The sequence below is a fragment of the Cryptomeria japonica genome, chromosome 4, assembly GCF_030272615.1.
Source record: "Cryptomeria japonica chromosome 4, Sugi_1.0, whole genome shotgun sequence".
NCBI classification, from domain to species: Eukaryota; Viridiplantae; Streptophyta; class Pinopsida; order Cupressales; family Cupressaceae; genus Cryptomeria; species Cryptomeria japonica.
The window spans coordinates 59105834-59122134 of NC_081408.1; the positions used below are offsets into that span (position 1 = coordinate 59105834).

The 16301-nt window shown below is 38.7% G+C and overlaps 1 protein-coding gene across 1 annotated transcript in view; it reads left to right on the forward strand.

The window, feature by feature from the left end:
- Nucleotides 1-13653: 13653 nt before the first annotated feature.
- Nucleotides 13654-16301, forward strand: part of LOC131040562 (geraniol 8-hydroxylase) — a 55272-nt gene continuing 52624 nt past the window's right edge. The window contains exon 1 of the mRNA XM_057973504.2: nucleotides 13654-14739. Within this exon, the coding sequence (XP_057829487.2) occupies nucleotides 13801-14739 (939 nt within the window). The 5' untranslated portion in view covers nucleotides 13654-13800. The remainder of the gene's footprint in view (nucleotides 14740-16301) is intronic.

A 16301-nucleotide genomic window follows, 5' to 3' on the forward strand; every position in this document is an offset into this window, starting at 1 on the left:
CCCTTGAAAAAACCTCACATGACCATGTTTTCCATAGACCTACCAAAACATTCAGCCATAATGATGAAGAGGATAGGGGAAATGGGATCCCCTTGCTTCAGTCATCTAGACGCTTGGAAGAAGGGGGAAGGGGAACCATTGACAAGAACAACAAAAGAGGTTGAGGTAATAAGCCAACTAAAGAGGTCAATGCATTTGGTGGAAAAACCATAAGCCACAAGAACCTTCACAAGAAAATACCAGTCAACCCGATCATAGGCCTTAGAGAGATCAAGCTTGAGGATGAGACCCTGTTTCTTAGCCCTAACAAGAGAATGAATATTCTCATGGACAGTAATAATGGATTCAAGGATTTGTCTACTTGGGACAAAACCATTTTGCTAATGATTGATCAAAGAAGGAAGGACAGTCAGGATTCTGGTGGTAAGAACCTTTGAGATAATCTTATAAAAAGAATTGCATAAACTGATTGGTGAATTGGCCTAACAACAATTCACGCAACAACACCAACAATTTCCATAAGCGTATCTTCACACCATTGGGCCAATCATTAGAGTCCGCATTCAGAGAACTGTTGGCAAACAAGATTCTTTCTTTGCCTCCAATCAACAATCATGAACCCCCAATCAAACCACCTTGGTGGAATGATTCACACTATTGTGATTTTCATCGCAACAAAGGTCATAGAACAAACGAGTGCATGAGATTGAAACACATAATCCAAGACATGATTGATTGAGGTGACTTAACGGTGGATGGTCTCAAAACAAATAATGATCATGAAGCCTTCAAAGATCCTCTCCCAAATTATAACAAAGATGGAGCATCAACTTCAAATAATACACGCGGAGCTCGTATTAATCACATCTACAACAACACAATCAATCACATATCAGCTAAAGACCATCAAGTCAATGTTATAACTATTCGAGATAAACGTGATCATGAATCTGTCAATGTAACAACCCGGACTCAGAAATATGTCTTGAAGGGACATACTGCACCTCCAACTACCACACCAAAGATTCAATACGACTTAGTTAACCAACTACGAAAGACTCTGGCTCAGATATCTATCCTGGAATTGTTGAAACTATCTCCAAAACACAAAGACATATTGGAGCAAGCGCTATTAGAAACAAATGTACCTCAAAATCTGGATACAGACAGGTTCCAAGCCATGGTTGCCCATATGACAGAATCTCATAACGTCACCTTCTCAGAGCATGATAATACTTCATTAAGTCATCTGCATAATACTCCTCTACATATTGAAGTCATTGTTTGCAAACACCGTGTCAAAAGAGTCTTAATAGATGGAGGAGCCGGACTTAATATATGTACTTTAAAGCTTATCCGTGCGCTAGGCTTCTCAGAAGAATCTATTGATCCTTGTAAAAAGATTACCATAAAAGCATATGATGATGAGGAAAGTTCCTCTAAAGGAACAGTGATATTGCCTATTCAGGTAGGACCAGTGCAAAAAGATACTATATGTCAAGTCTTAGATATTGATCTCACCTACAATATCTTATTAGGCCGACCCTAGATACATGAAATGCAAGCAGTACCTTCTACATATCACCAGTGTGTCAAGTTTCCTTATGATGGACAGGAAATCTCCATATCAGCTGATCACAATCCATTTCAACATTGCAATGCAATGGGGGCAGCCCAAGATAGTTTGGTTCCTTATAACAGAGAAAGGCAGTGGTCTTCAACATCTGATCCACCCACAGCAAAATTCAACATCTGATCAAAGAACAAGGCATGGGTGAATACTCTATGGAGCCTTTATGTTTGACCAGATTGCCAACATCACCTAGATCGCATGGTTTACCTACTATATCAACACATCTGGCAACTCAGCCCATAACTAAATTTGATGGTACCTTCATCTAATTGGGGACTCTAGCACATGAATCAGAAGACAAGGATGTTCTTAACTGGCTATACAAAGATGAAGAAGAAGCTAATAGAGCGGCCGCTCTAGACATTGTTCTACCGACGCACCTATATGGAAAAGGCTACTTGATCATGAAACAAATGGGATATGGCGATAAAGGACCTATTGGGAAACGCCAAGAAGGAGTCATTGAACCTATAGATCTTCCTTCACAACCTAGTAGAAATAAAGCAGGATTAGGTTCTAAATTCACTTTCCTATTGAAAAGGCCACCACACACAAATGCAAAACCTCAATGGAAGGAAAAGAAGAAATACAAGGAAGAATCCTGGCAGGAAGCTCTCTTTGAATCAGCAGAAACAATCCGCAAGGCACGAGAACGTCAAGATCAAAAGATATATCAGGGAAAGCTTTTGAATCATAAGAAGACCATATCTGCAGTAGTGGCTCATATTCACACACCAATGGCTCAAGAACAAATCATATCATCACAAGAAACCATCATTCCTCCCCGGGGAAGCACAATCTATAAACAAATCCAGACTGTAGAAGATGGATCGGATACAGAATCAACACAGAATATCAAAATAGTATCTATCATCAAAGATTTGTTTTCACCATACAACATACCTATTTACAGCACAGATAGAATTTGGGATGATGCCTATGAGATAGATTCAAATGAATATGAATGGGGTGCTTGCTCTGATACTACTACAAATATCTCATATGATACTGATTTCATATCCATTTCTCAAGAAGAACATAACGCAGAAGATAGACCTCTTGAATTTGGACCACAACATATCTATGACGTTCAGGAAAGCGAACAGAAATATTACGAACAAGTCTATGTAGAAGATGATACCATCAAAGACCTCGATAAAACCCTAGACTTCTTTAAAAACAAGACCCATCACGATGATAACTCTATCCTAACACTTACAGTAGCTAAACTTGACCCGCCCAATGATTCCTTACCACTTGTCTTCCATGATCTCATCAACTGGACTTAACCTGAGACTCATGATATCCCAATTTTTCCAGATGATGAATCTATTATCCACTACCTATGTACCGTAAGTCCTGAAACAGGCTCTACCAGTGAACCAAATAACGATGTCTGTTCTTCAGGGAGTGCCAAGTCTCTCAGTCGCAAAAATGAATCAAATAATGAATCTAATGTTGAAAACCAATCAATGGCAGCAATGGATCCCAAAAAAGTAAAAATAAAGGACGCATCTGAGGGTGAAAACCTTTTTAAGGCACCTAACGATGGGAGACTTGACACTCTTCCTGAACATTTTCATGAACGATCACCCATATTAATTGAGTCCACTCAATCGATCAACATTGGTACCACCGAAGCAACCAGAAACATTCACCTTGCAGAATCTTTGACAGAGGAGGAAAGATCGACATTCATCATCTTCTTTAAAGGACAGCAAATTAACTTTGCCTGGTCATATGCTGATATGCCTGGAGTAGATCCACACCTAATCATGCATCACTTGTCCATCTCTGCAGGAGTCAAGCCAGTCAAACAAAAGCTACGAAAGATGAATCCACAGGTAGCACTCATGGTCAAAACGGAATTGAAGAAATTATTAGATGTCGGATTCATTCGACCTATTGACTATGCAGAATGGATTTCCAACATTGTTCCAGTCTCAAAACCAGATGGTAGTATCAGAATATGCACCGACTTCAGAGATGTCAATAAAGCTTGCCCAAAGGATGACTTTCCTCTGCCAAGTATTGATATAATTGTAGATCTCACAGTAGGCCATGCAATGCTCTCCTTAATGGACGGTTTCTTAGGCTATAATCAAATCAAAATAGCTCCTGAAGATCAAGACAAAACAGCATTCACTTGTCCTTGGGGAACATACTGTTGGAATGTTATGCCTTTTGGCTTAAAGAATGCCGGAGCCACTTATCAAAGAGCAATGACAACCATATTCCATGATATGATGCACACATTTATGGAAGACTATGTGGATGATTTACTAGCAAAATCTTTCACCAGAGCTGAACATCTCGGCATCCTAACAAAGATCTTTGATCGGTTGCAGAAATTCCAAGTCCGACTCAACCCTAAGAAGTGTGTCTTCGGGGTGACATCAGGCAAGTTACTAGGTTACATCGTCTCAGCTAAAGGTATTGAAGTTGATCCAGCAAAGGTACAAGCCATCATGGATATGCCACCACCAAAGAATATCAGTCAACTTCGATCTCTCCAAGGACGACTTCAATCAATCAGGCGATTCATCGCTCAACTAGCAGATAAATGTCTGCCATTTAACCACTTGCTACACAAAAATGTACCATTTAGATGGGAGACTAAGTGTGCAGAATCTTTTTACCAAATTAAACAGTACCTGATGAATCCACCAATTCTAGTACCACCAATTCCAGGAAAGCCTCTTATATTGTATATCTCAACAACAGATGTTTCACTCGGGGCACTATTGGCACAAGAAGATCAACAAGGAAAGGAACACACCATATATTACATCAGTAGAACATTGAATGGCTATGAACTCAATTATACATTCATTGAGAAGGCTTGCCTAACAGTTGTTTTTGCGTCTCAAAAGTTCCGACATTATATGCTAGCACACACTATCAAGCTGGTAGCCAAAATTGATCCTCTCAAGTATCTACTCAGCAAGGCAGCTCTCACAGGCCGATTTGCTAAATGGGTCATGATTCTTAGTGAATTCGACATCCACTACACAGAAAGACGAGCCATCAAAGGACAAGCAATTGCAGATCAGCTGACTGAAGCACCGCTACCAGGAAAACAAACCATGGACATTGAATTTCCCAACAGGGACGTTTTTGCTCTTTCCTCCAAACAATGGACCCTATACTTTGATGGATCCTATACACAACATGGTTCAGGGGCCGGCATTTTATTCATCACCCCTGAAGGACACACTATGCCGAGATCATACAGGCTTATGTTTTCATGTACAAATAATGTGGCTGAATATGAAGCATTGGTCATAGGCATCAAAATGGCTGTCGAATGGAAAATCACAGAATTAAAAGTCTAAGGAGACTCACAACTGGTCATCAATCAAATCAATAACAACTATCAGACAAAGGATGACAAGTTACTCCCCTACAAACGGATGGTGGATGATTTCAAATAGTATTTTGTGCACATCACCTTTGAACAAATACCAAGGTTGAACAACAAAGCAGCTGATGCAATGGCTACGATCGCTTCATTATTACAAATTCCAGAACAACAGAGTCGTTATGAGTTCCTGGTAGAGCAACTGTTCTGCCCCGCCTATGACCACTCTGAATCCCAGGTTATATATGCCTTAACCGGTTCAGATTCTCCATTATATGGACCAATTTACGACTACCTCAAGCATAATATCTTACCCATTGACCAATCCCATAACCAAAAATGTAACTTTATCCGACAAGCTGCCCGTTACACCCTTACCACTGATACCTTATATCGTCGAGGTCTAGATGGTACTCTTCTTCGTTGTCTTGATCGTAATGATTCTGATTCAGCTTTACACGAGCTTCATGAAGGTATTTGTGGCACACATTCAAGTGGCACTACTCTTGCTAAAAAGCTTCTACGAATGGGATACTACTGGCCTACAATGGAGAAAGACTCATATCATTTCGCCAAGAAATGTCCTAAATGTCAGATCCATGGCAATCTGATACATGCACCAGCACAGGAACTGCAACCATTTACAACATCCTAGCCCTTTTGTCAGTGGGGATTGGACCTGGTAGGCAAAATACATCCTTCATCTTCAAATGGACACAAGTTCATTATAACTGCAACAGAATACTTTACTAAATGGATCGAAGCAGTTCCCATGACCACAGTGACTGGGAAACAAATTGCCTCTTTTATCCTAAATTATCTGATCTGTAGATATGGTATTCCAAGTGCAATCGTCACAGATAATGGACGACCTTTCAAAAACCAAGATGTGCAAGAACTATGTGAAAAATTCAAAATCCAACATCGGTTTTCTACACCATACTATCCACAGGGAAATGGTCAAGCAGAAGCATCTAACAAAACTATCCTAAAAATCCTCAAGAAAACAGTGAATGATGCAGGCAAAGATTGACACGTACAACTCAATCCAACACTTTGGGCCTACAGGACCAGCATCCGCACACCTACAGGGGCAACACCATATTCATTGGTATATGGATTAGAGGCTATTTTACCCTTGGAGGTAGAAATTCCATCTCTTAGAGTCTCTTTGAAAGGTTTAATCCCCGATGAAGAATATCGAGTTAACGGACTGCAAGAACTAGAACTATTAGATGAAAGACGCCAACATGCTTATACTCATCTCAAAGCATATCAGCAATGCATGTGCAGGAGCTACAATCATAAGGTCATTCCTCGTAACTTCAAGGTTGGTGATCTAGTCCTAAAAGAAAATCCAAGAAATCAGCAAGATAGAGAAAAGAAAGGGAAATTTGAACCTAACTGGTTGAGTCCCTATGTCATCATTTCAGTCTATGGATCAGGTGCCTATCAGCTAACAAATTCTGAAGGAGATGTGCTTGATGATCCAACTAACAGCATTCATCTAAAGAAGTACTATACTTAAGGTAGTCTAGTGCACGGAAAAAGCCAAAAACAAACAAAAACAAAAAACAAAAAAACAAAAAAATCCAGAAAAAGCAAAAATACAAAGTACAATAAAAATAAATGGTGAAACCCTGGTAAACATGCGCCCTTGTGAAAGACCGGCTCCTTCCATGCCATTTTATCCGTCAAAACACTATCGGCCATCGCCCGACACTTAGCATATATCCATTCAGGACATACTTAGCGTAGTCACTATCCTGAGTTATCCATCTGTATCTACTCTCTTATCGCATTTCACCATGGCTTGGAAATCAGTGTACATAATCACATCAAGAGGCACACTCAGTTAGGGACATTAAACTGTTCAAACACTTGCAAACATTCAAAACATTCCAACTATTGCAAAACTCAGACACAGGACATCCAACAAACACAACTACACTTCATTGCAACAACCAAAACAAAAACAATACACAAGAAACTCAAGGATGGATGATTTTCTGAAGTACTCAATGTTGCATTATCGCATTAAAGTCTTGATTATTTTGCATTTTGAACTTTTTAAATTAATTGGAATCTTCTCCTTATCTCATCAAAAGCTTCAAAGCCAGAGATCATGAGGAACTTCCAAAATTTTTCTTAGTCTTCTGTCTGGGAGGCGATCACTTGTACTGTGTGAATATTTGCCTCGAGACGTGATCCATATCACTGAAGGGCTGATTCCATTTCACGCATATAAATGATCTAATCTTGTATGTTTATGCAATACGCACTCAGGTCGTCCTGGTTCAATTATACCTTGACGCTTGTGCTATCTTGCATAATCAAATATCATGTAAATTTTACTCAAGTCATTATGGTTCAATTATACCATTTTGCTTGTATAAATTTTTATCATATCCAAAAATCAATAAATGCTCCATGATGATATTTACAAAGAAAGCAAATAAATGGTTATATCGGATGGCAAATACAGAATGAGAGATGCTCCAAAAAAAATAAAAATTTATTAGTTGCATATCATGTTACAATTAGTTGCATATCATTTTACAATTAGTTGCATATCATGTTACAATTAGTTGCATATCATTTTACAATTAGTCGCAAATCATTATTACATATCATTTTGCATCATTGCATTATTACATCATTTCATATTACATGTAGCAGCATATTAAATCATACATCTCATTTTCAAGATACATCTCACAGCATATAAAAACATACATCCTGCATCACACATTACATCATATATGTAAAACATTACATCATTATATCAAAGGAAGTAGCACACATAAAAATGCATCCATAAACACATCACACCGATCAAAAATGGTGCTCTATATATATATATATATCTCTCAAAAAATGATCAAAATTTACAAAATGTGTCTCAACACTATGTCTAGTACAAAGTATGCAAAAGATCCAAAAATACAATGGAGACCATGTCTCTCAAGTGTGACTATCCCCTGATGGAGATGGTCTCGCTCCGGATGCACTTGCCCCTGGATCTCTAGGAGGATCTTGTCTAGCTCCCGATACACTCGCCCCCGGATCTACAGGAGGGTCCTATCTCGCTGGCCCCGTCACTCCTCGGCTCTCAGATCGTGTCCCAGCAGTTTGAGATCGACTCGATCTCGCCTGTGCAAAGCTCTCAACACGTCGATCTCTAGGTACTGCAGCCTCATAGTGCCGCCTATAATACTCCGCCTCCTGGACACTCCGTGTCAGCTCTCTAAGGGTGTCTCTCAAGGGACCACCCACCGCTGCTCTCTGCACGGTCGCTAAGACCTCCTCTACTCGACCCCGCCGCTCTATCTCCGTATCTCTCTCAGTAGTCAACTAAGAAATCTGTCACTGATAGGTCAAAATCTGTGCCTGCAGCTACTGCACAGTAATCTGTAGGGTCCGGATCTGTGCATCCTCTACATGACCCGGCACTCGAACCCATAGTGGTACCTGTGCTGGTGCCACTCCTCCCACTCGGCCTGTCCTAGGTGCGGGAGGTGGGAGTATATCTACCCTCCTCCTCTATGCTGGCCTCCCCACCTCCTCCTCTCCTCCCACTGCAACTAACACCTCTGTCACTCTCCCCTCTCTCTCGGCTCCAATGGCTAATCCTCCTCTCCCCCTCTCAATCCTACCCTGTCGTACTGCTCTCTGCACACCTCTGCCAACCTGCCTCCCCCTGGCTCCTCTACCTCCTCCATCATCTCCATCATCTCTGTCATCTCCATCATCTCCCCCCTCCTCTCCATCTGAATCAAATGCCGGCCTCATCTCCTCTGGATCTGAGATCCTCGCCACGGCCCGAGTAGCAAACAAACGAGAAAACTCGTCGGTCATCCTAGCATCCTGTATCTCTAGGGCATAGTCCCAGATCTGTCCTGCCAGCCCTGTGAACTCCTCTATGGCCACGACACTATCAATAGTCGGCCCCCAATCGGCCACATCCTGCTGCCGCCGTGCATACAAGCACGCTCCCTGTGGAATCCCCTGCTGCCTCCCAAACTGCAGCAAAACTCGGGTAACCAAAAACCGCTCAATAACGAACAGAGTCCTCCCAATCAGATACCTCGTCATAAAAATGAAAGGCATCTCCATACCATCCTCCGCCCACACCTCACAATCCGTATACGGTCTCCAGGTGATCGTATCTATGTCATCAAATACTCTCCTTCAGTGCTCTAGTTTGCCCAGCTTACGCTGGACAACTAGGCCTCTATATCCATAGGCGTAGGCTGTACCTACGGGCCTATCTCTGTCTACCAATGGCCTCGCTACTGGGATGTGCTCCCAACACCATACCTGTAAAAGGGTCACCCCTGTTGATAAGCTCCCGTAACCGAGGTATAATACCTCATGCAGGCTCCTGTAAAGATGGGCCAACATCACTGACCCCCATGCAAATCTTCGACCCTGTGTCACCATCTGCTCCAAGACCAGCCCCCATCTTACTGAAAATCCCTTTGACCTACGATCAGGACAAAGGAATCCTCCAATGAATCCTGCTAATACTGATGGCAGCGGTGCATAATCCAGATCCAAGAACTCCTGCCAAGGGATCTCATAACCATAGACACTCTCATCATGGAATATATGGCGCAGTGCCTCTGTGCCGCCCTCCTCTGTCTGCTCATACGGTAATATAGCCCCTACCACAGGAATCCGTAATATCCGGTAGCAATCCTCCGGTGTCACTGTCATCTCTCCAGTGGCAAAATGAAAGGTGTTCGTATCACTGTGCCACCTCTCTGCCAATGCTGTCAATAGTCCCCAGTTCACAGTGAACTGAGGCATATCAAGAAGCGAGGTCAATCCACATCTCTCAATAATATCTAAGTCTGCCTGTGACAAACGTGGTATTAGCGTCCATGGTCTCGGGAATCTCTCTCTCGACTGCACAATACCCAATCGCTCCTGTCAACAAACAAAACATATCCAATATCAGTTTCCACATCAACACAAAGATATCAAAATAAAACTTACATCAAAACCATGAAACAATTTGCTCATCTACAATCAAAGTTCAAAATCCTATCATTTCATATCAACTTGTAAAACAACTCAAGTTCTCAAAAACCATATCAAAACTTGTAAAACAACTCAAGTACCACTATCACATAAACTTGTAAAACAACTCAAGTTTCCCACCCATATCAGCTTGTAAAACAACTCAAGCTTCCAACCCATATCGGCTTGTAAAACAACTCAGGCTTTCACACACATTGAACTTAAAACAGACAACGCAAATAATCATATTCTGATCAACACAAACAGCTTGATATCTATACATAACTTGGAAAATTGCACATCAAAACAAGTTATACAAATACTCATCTTGGATAAATGCATCAAAAACACGATAGACACGCAAAAACACCACTTTTCAGAATCGGCCAAAACTACAAATTTTTCATGGATGCGCTAAAACAGACCTCCAATGCGCTAAAACAATCCCACGCGCTAGACTGTTTGTCCTATGCGCTAACCTATATGCCCTATGCGCTAGAAACTATCTACGCGCTACTCTTTTCTTCCATTGCGCTACCTAATCTATCCTATGCGCTAGAACCTATCTACGCGCTAATCTATTCTTCCTCAGCGCTACCCTTTCAGCCTTATGCGCTAGGTTAGTTCTACGCGCTAAATCCCTTTGCCTATGCGAACCCCGGCAGCTCCTATGCGCTAGGTTAGTCCTACGCGCTACCCTGCTCCTCCTACGTGCTACCAAAGCCTTTGCATGCGCTATTTTATCTGCATGCGCTATTTTATCTACACCCGCTAACCTACAGATCCTATGCGCTAGCAAAATATTTTCGGACGCAACCCCTAAAATAACTTTGATGTGCTACCCTACACTTCGTATGCGCTAAATTAAACCTTAGACACGCTAAAACGATTTGCCCAAAGTTTAAAAATCAAAAAACACCTGAAAATGACAAAATAAAAAATCCAAAAGATGTCAAAAATGTTGACTTACTGGTGGTCCACGCACTACTGGTCTCCGGTACCTCCGAACGCGCTCGAAACAGTGTCTGTGATAGGGAATAGGCATTTTCTCTCCAGAGCAAATTATCTTTCTTCAAAAGTCAACAAAGCACAAATGACTTTAAATCAAGCCCTTTTCCCCTTTTATAGGAGGAAAATGAAATTAGGGTTAGCCAACTGGACCTGTAATATGGTCGTGGTCTCCCCTATACCAAAACATTTGTAATTTATCGGGAGATGAATCAATTTACACACTTTCTACAAACACGGAATCCTACACATCATATGAACTTCATCAATTTAAATCAAAAAAATTTCAAAAAAATATTGATTCATCTCCCGAGGGGCATCACATCAAATATCAAATCTGGGGCATGACTTGCAAATAAAAGAGCGACACAAAAATTGCATTTGATCATAAAAACACAAAAACAATCATTTTTCTTTGAAATAACATGTGCACACATGTCACTTCAAAGAGGGGCAAAATGTAGACGTATAAAAATGACCATATTCTTAAATGAATATTTTATGTTCATTTCCCTATTTAATTAAATCCAATTCAATTAAATTATCCACATTCTTCTATTTTATTAAATAAATTATTCAATTTTTTTAAATAAAATTCACTATACCATTTAATGAATAAATCATTTTATTCAATTAAATCCCTCTAGCCACTTTTAATTAAATTCAAATTTAATTAAAAAGTTATCCTAAATTGAATAAATCAAATTTATTTAATTACAAACAAATTGAATGAAAATAAAATAATTCAATTAAATCCTATTATCCTCCCCATCCACTTGCAAAAACCCAAACCCCTTCCTAATCCCTTCTAGAATCTTCTAACCAATTCTAATTAACCTAAACCCCCTCTAAATTTTGTCACATCCATAAGCAAAGGGAGGTCACTTCTCAAATGGCCCAAAGTCTTGGATAACCATTGAAGGTTTTCAACCTTCAACCACCAAAACCCTTAAAGTCTTTGAAAACCATTGAAGGCTTCCAACCTTCAACCACTTAATCCCCAAAGTCTCCAATAACCATTAATGGTTATTTCAAACCCTCCCACATGGTTAAAACATTTGTTTTGACTCAACCTCTACCCAACCCAAGGGTCTCATTAGGTCATTAATGCTTTGACTATGATTATCTCTTAATCATTTGCACAAAAGTTTATCTTTGGATTAGATCTTAATTCATTGGGTAAACCTAACTTAGACTTGACCCTTAGCCTTTAGATAACCATGAGGTCTTCTCAGGCCTTTAATGCCTCCAACCTCTTCTCTCAACCCAATCCTATGTTGACATTTGTCACCATGTCATTGGTGCAAATTGTGCACATGGATCCCCAACTTTCAAACTCAGCCCTTGATTAAACCATTCAATCTTGACCATCCATTGCCCTGTTTGTGCTATAAATAGAGCTCTCATTTCTCCATTTTTAGAATCATCTTTCAAATTTGAAGCATCACACTTATGCTCAAATTGTTTCAAGCTTTCATATCATTTTATGCTCATCATTTAGCCTCTCTTTAGATCAGAATTAATCATGAATATGCATGCTAGAGTAATTTATTTATCATTTTAGTTCAATCATAGACTAAATATAGTATGTTAGGATAGTATTCATACTACCCTATCATCTTATCATTTAGTTTATTGCATTTCTAGCATCATACCTAGCTTATAACACATCTCATACTAAAATCAATTAAAAACCTCTCTTGTTCTCATATTTGCCATCCCTAAGCCATTTTGCTCAGTAATCTGAGAGTAAAACATTGGTTTGAGGGACATTGTGAGATAGAGAACCATGGGACCCTCCTTGGGAAGCTGAGTAACACTACGTTACTCCATAGCTTGCATCAAGAAGTCCTGTGTGTGTGTGTGGATTGGTATTTTTCGTAATTTTCACATTTTAAGTTTTACTCACCCACTTTTCCCACATACAGTTATCAATTCCTACAATATAATATTTTATTTTAGTATTATTATTATTGTCAATACATATGACTAAATTCTTAAAGATTAGGGTATCCACTATATCATACAATGATTTGTATACTATCTTTCAATAACAACCATTTTAAAACTTAAAAAATCTAAATACCTTTCTTAAAAAAATTATATATTATCTTTTTTTTTAAATTATTAAATAAATAAGTTTATTTCTTTATGCTATTGTCACAATTCAACAATATTTTAAGATAATATTCTATTTATTGTCAACATGTAAAACCTATTTTTTTAAATTTTAGATATTGATTATGTCATACAAAGATATGTATAGTATCTTTGAAATAACAATCATGTCAAACTTTTAAAAAGCTAAATTTCTCTCTTACAACAATTATAGATTATTTTTTTTAAAATTATAAAATAATTTTTTTTTAATACTATTGTCACAATTCAACAATCTTTCAAGATTAGACACTATTTTGTTTTATCTGTTATTATTACTTTATTATCGTCAAAACATACAGCCAAATTATGAAAAATTAGGGTATCGACTATTCCACAAGAGGGGTAGATGGTGCGATACAAGGAAGGTCTCATTTGCGTGGGAATCCTAGATAAAACTATTTATTCATTTATTCATACGTCATCTTGAATTCAATATTATATACTCATTGACCACAAATTGATCAGATGATTTCTTACTCTCCTTTGAGCATTTTCTTGATCTCATACCCATCAAGCAAAATCTCATTAAATGTCTTTACACTCCATACCCATTTGAGCACAAGTTCATTGATAACTTTCTGGCTCACATACTAATTGAGCACAAATTCAGTGAATGCTTTACTGCTACTTGTTTGTCATGGATTCAATCACTTTTGCATCATCATCATGCTCCCTAGTTGCAGGAGTTCTCCTTGTGATACTCATCATTTTCCTGAAGAAGAAGAAGAGTAAGAGGAGAGTGACACTAGCATTACCACCAGGTCCTCCTGGATGGCCCATCATTGGAAACATCTTTCAGCTTGGGGACAACCCCCACCAATCTCTTTTCTTCCTTGCACAGAAGTATGGACCTCTCATGACCATCAAATTGGGCATGCAGACAACTCTGGTTGTTTCATCTCCATCCATGGCAAGAGAAGTACTAAAGAACAATGACCAGAGCTTCTCAAGCAGAACAATCAATACAGTTACAAGGGTATTTTCTTACCAAGGCACAAGTCTATTATGGAGTCCTTATGGCCCTCAATGGCGTTTGCTTAGAAAGACCTGCAACACAGAGATTTTTAGTGCCAAAAGGCTTGATGCTTTGCAGCATTTGAGAAGAGACGAAGTGTTTAGGAGTATTGATTCCATCTTGGAGAATTGTAAACAGGAGAATGGTGTGCAGATTGGGGAAAGAGCATTTATGATTTCTCTTACCATTATGGGTAAGATGATTTTTGGCAATAAATTGTTCGAGACAGGCTCTGCACAAGCTGCAGAGTTTAAGAGCATGGTACGACAAGCCCTCCAGTTGGCAGGGCTTCCAAATTTATCAGACTTTTTTCCTTTTTTGGGGAGATTTGATCTTCAGGGGCTGAATAGTAAAGCTAATAGTTTGGCCCAACGCTTTGATAACATGTTTGATAGAATTATGGAGGAGCGACTAGCACAGAGGGCTGATATACCACTCAAGTACAGTAATGAAGTGAAGGATTTTCTGGATGTAATGTTGGACTTGAGAGAAGATGGTACACAACTTACTCTGGAGAACATCAAAGCACTGTTCATGGTAAGTCATATTCCTCAGAATAACTTGACATTAAGGAAATTCTCAATTGCACAGCTTTGATTTCTACTCATAAATATTATAGATTAATTGTTTTCAACTTTCCCACTTATCAAAAAAAAATAAAAAAAAAATTGTAATTTCAAAATCGTTGTGGCTATCTGTAAACTATTGTACATCTTGCTTATTTGGTTTGCTCATATCTAGGAGTTTGGGACAGTAGGCATCACACTCTTTTCTGTCCCTAAGGATTCGAAAAGGGGTGGAGCGTTCAATATATCTCTTCAGTTTTTAGGAAGAGATGGAACTCTTCTCAAAATATTCTTCATTTACATTGATTCCAGTGCAGTTTCCGAAAACATCAGTGTATTGCTCATCATGTCATTTTGCATAAATTTGCGCAGACACTTGCAAACTTCAATACAAATGGAATGTCGAGAATTCAAAACATATCGTAACAACTTTCATTTCTTCTTGAAACTATATACTTATTCTATATTCTATATATATTTAGTTATGTATTTGTTAAAGTTTATTTTATTGCTCTTGTTCTGTGTGTTTCTTTACATATGGATCACAAAAAGATGACAGATGGGACATGGAATAAAAAACATTTCTACTCCATGACCCATAAACTATTTATCATTCATTCTGATGAACAGAATATGATCCAAAATAATAACTACCTTAAATCATGAAAAACTAATATCCTCGCCTACACCATTTCATATTTCAATATTTTCGCCTTTCCAAAATAAAATTTCATTTTTCTGTTGGAGATTTGATTTCAAGATATATGTTTTGCAGTGGTGACTCTCTTCATAATTGAAATTGTGGTGTAAGTAGGACGTAGAGAAAGATGGTATATTTTCTGTTGGAGATTTGATTTCAGGATATATGTTTTGGAGTGGTGACTCTCTTCATAATTGAAATTGTGGTGCAAGTAGGACATAAAGAAAGATGGTATATGGAAGGAGGTAAGTGATTATCTATAGTGCTTTTTCGAGTAACTAATGTGAAAAAGCCAAATGTAATTAGCAAGGAAAGGAACAAGATAGAGGAATAAAGGTAAGTAGCAAGAAAAGGAACAAGATAGATGAATAGAAGGGTGTAAAGGTTGGAAGAGGTGTTGGAAAGAAGGAAAATGAAGCTTTTGGAAATTTAAATTGGGGGGAGAAAAGAAAGAGATTGGGTAAAGGCTAGAAAAAGAAAAGTAGGATTTGAGGATCATAGTTTCTATAATGTAGGGTAGATTTTCAAAAGATTATAACCTTCAAATCTTATTCTTCCTTCATCCACCTTTTGTCAACTCTTTTTATTTCTTGTACATGTTCTTGAACTAAGTCTTTCAAAGCTTCATTTTCTTGTTCCTAACACCTATTTCAATCTTATCAATGTCTTTCTATTTTCCTTTCTCCTTGCCTTTCCACCTACAATAGAATTTTTCCTTCCATTTTCTATAAATACTCCTCCCTCACTTAATTTCCTTCATGCTAATTTTTTTATTCTCACTTTTGTTATCAGAATTTTTTTGAGATACACCCCCCTGTCCTTCATTTTAGTAT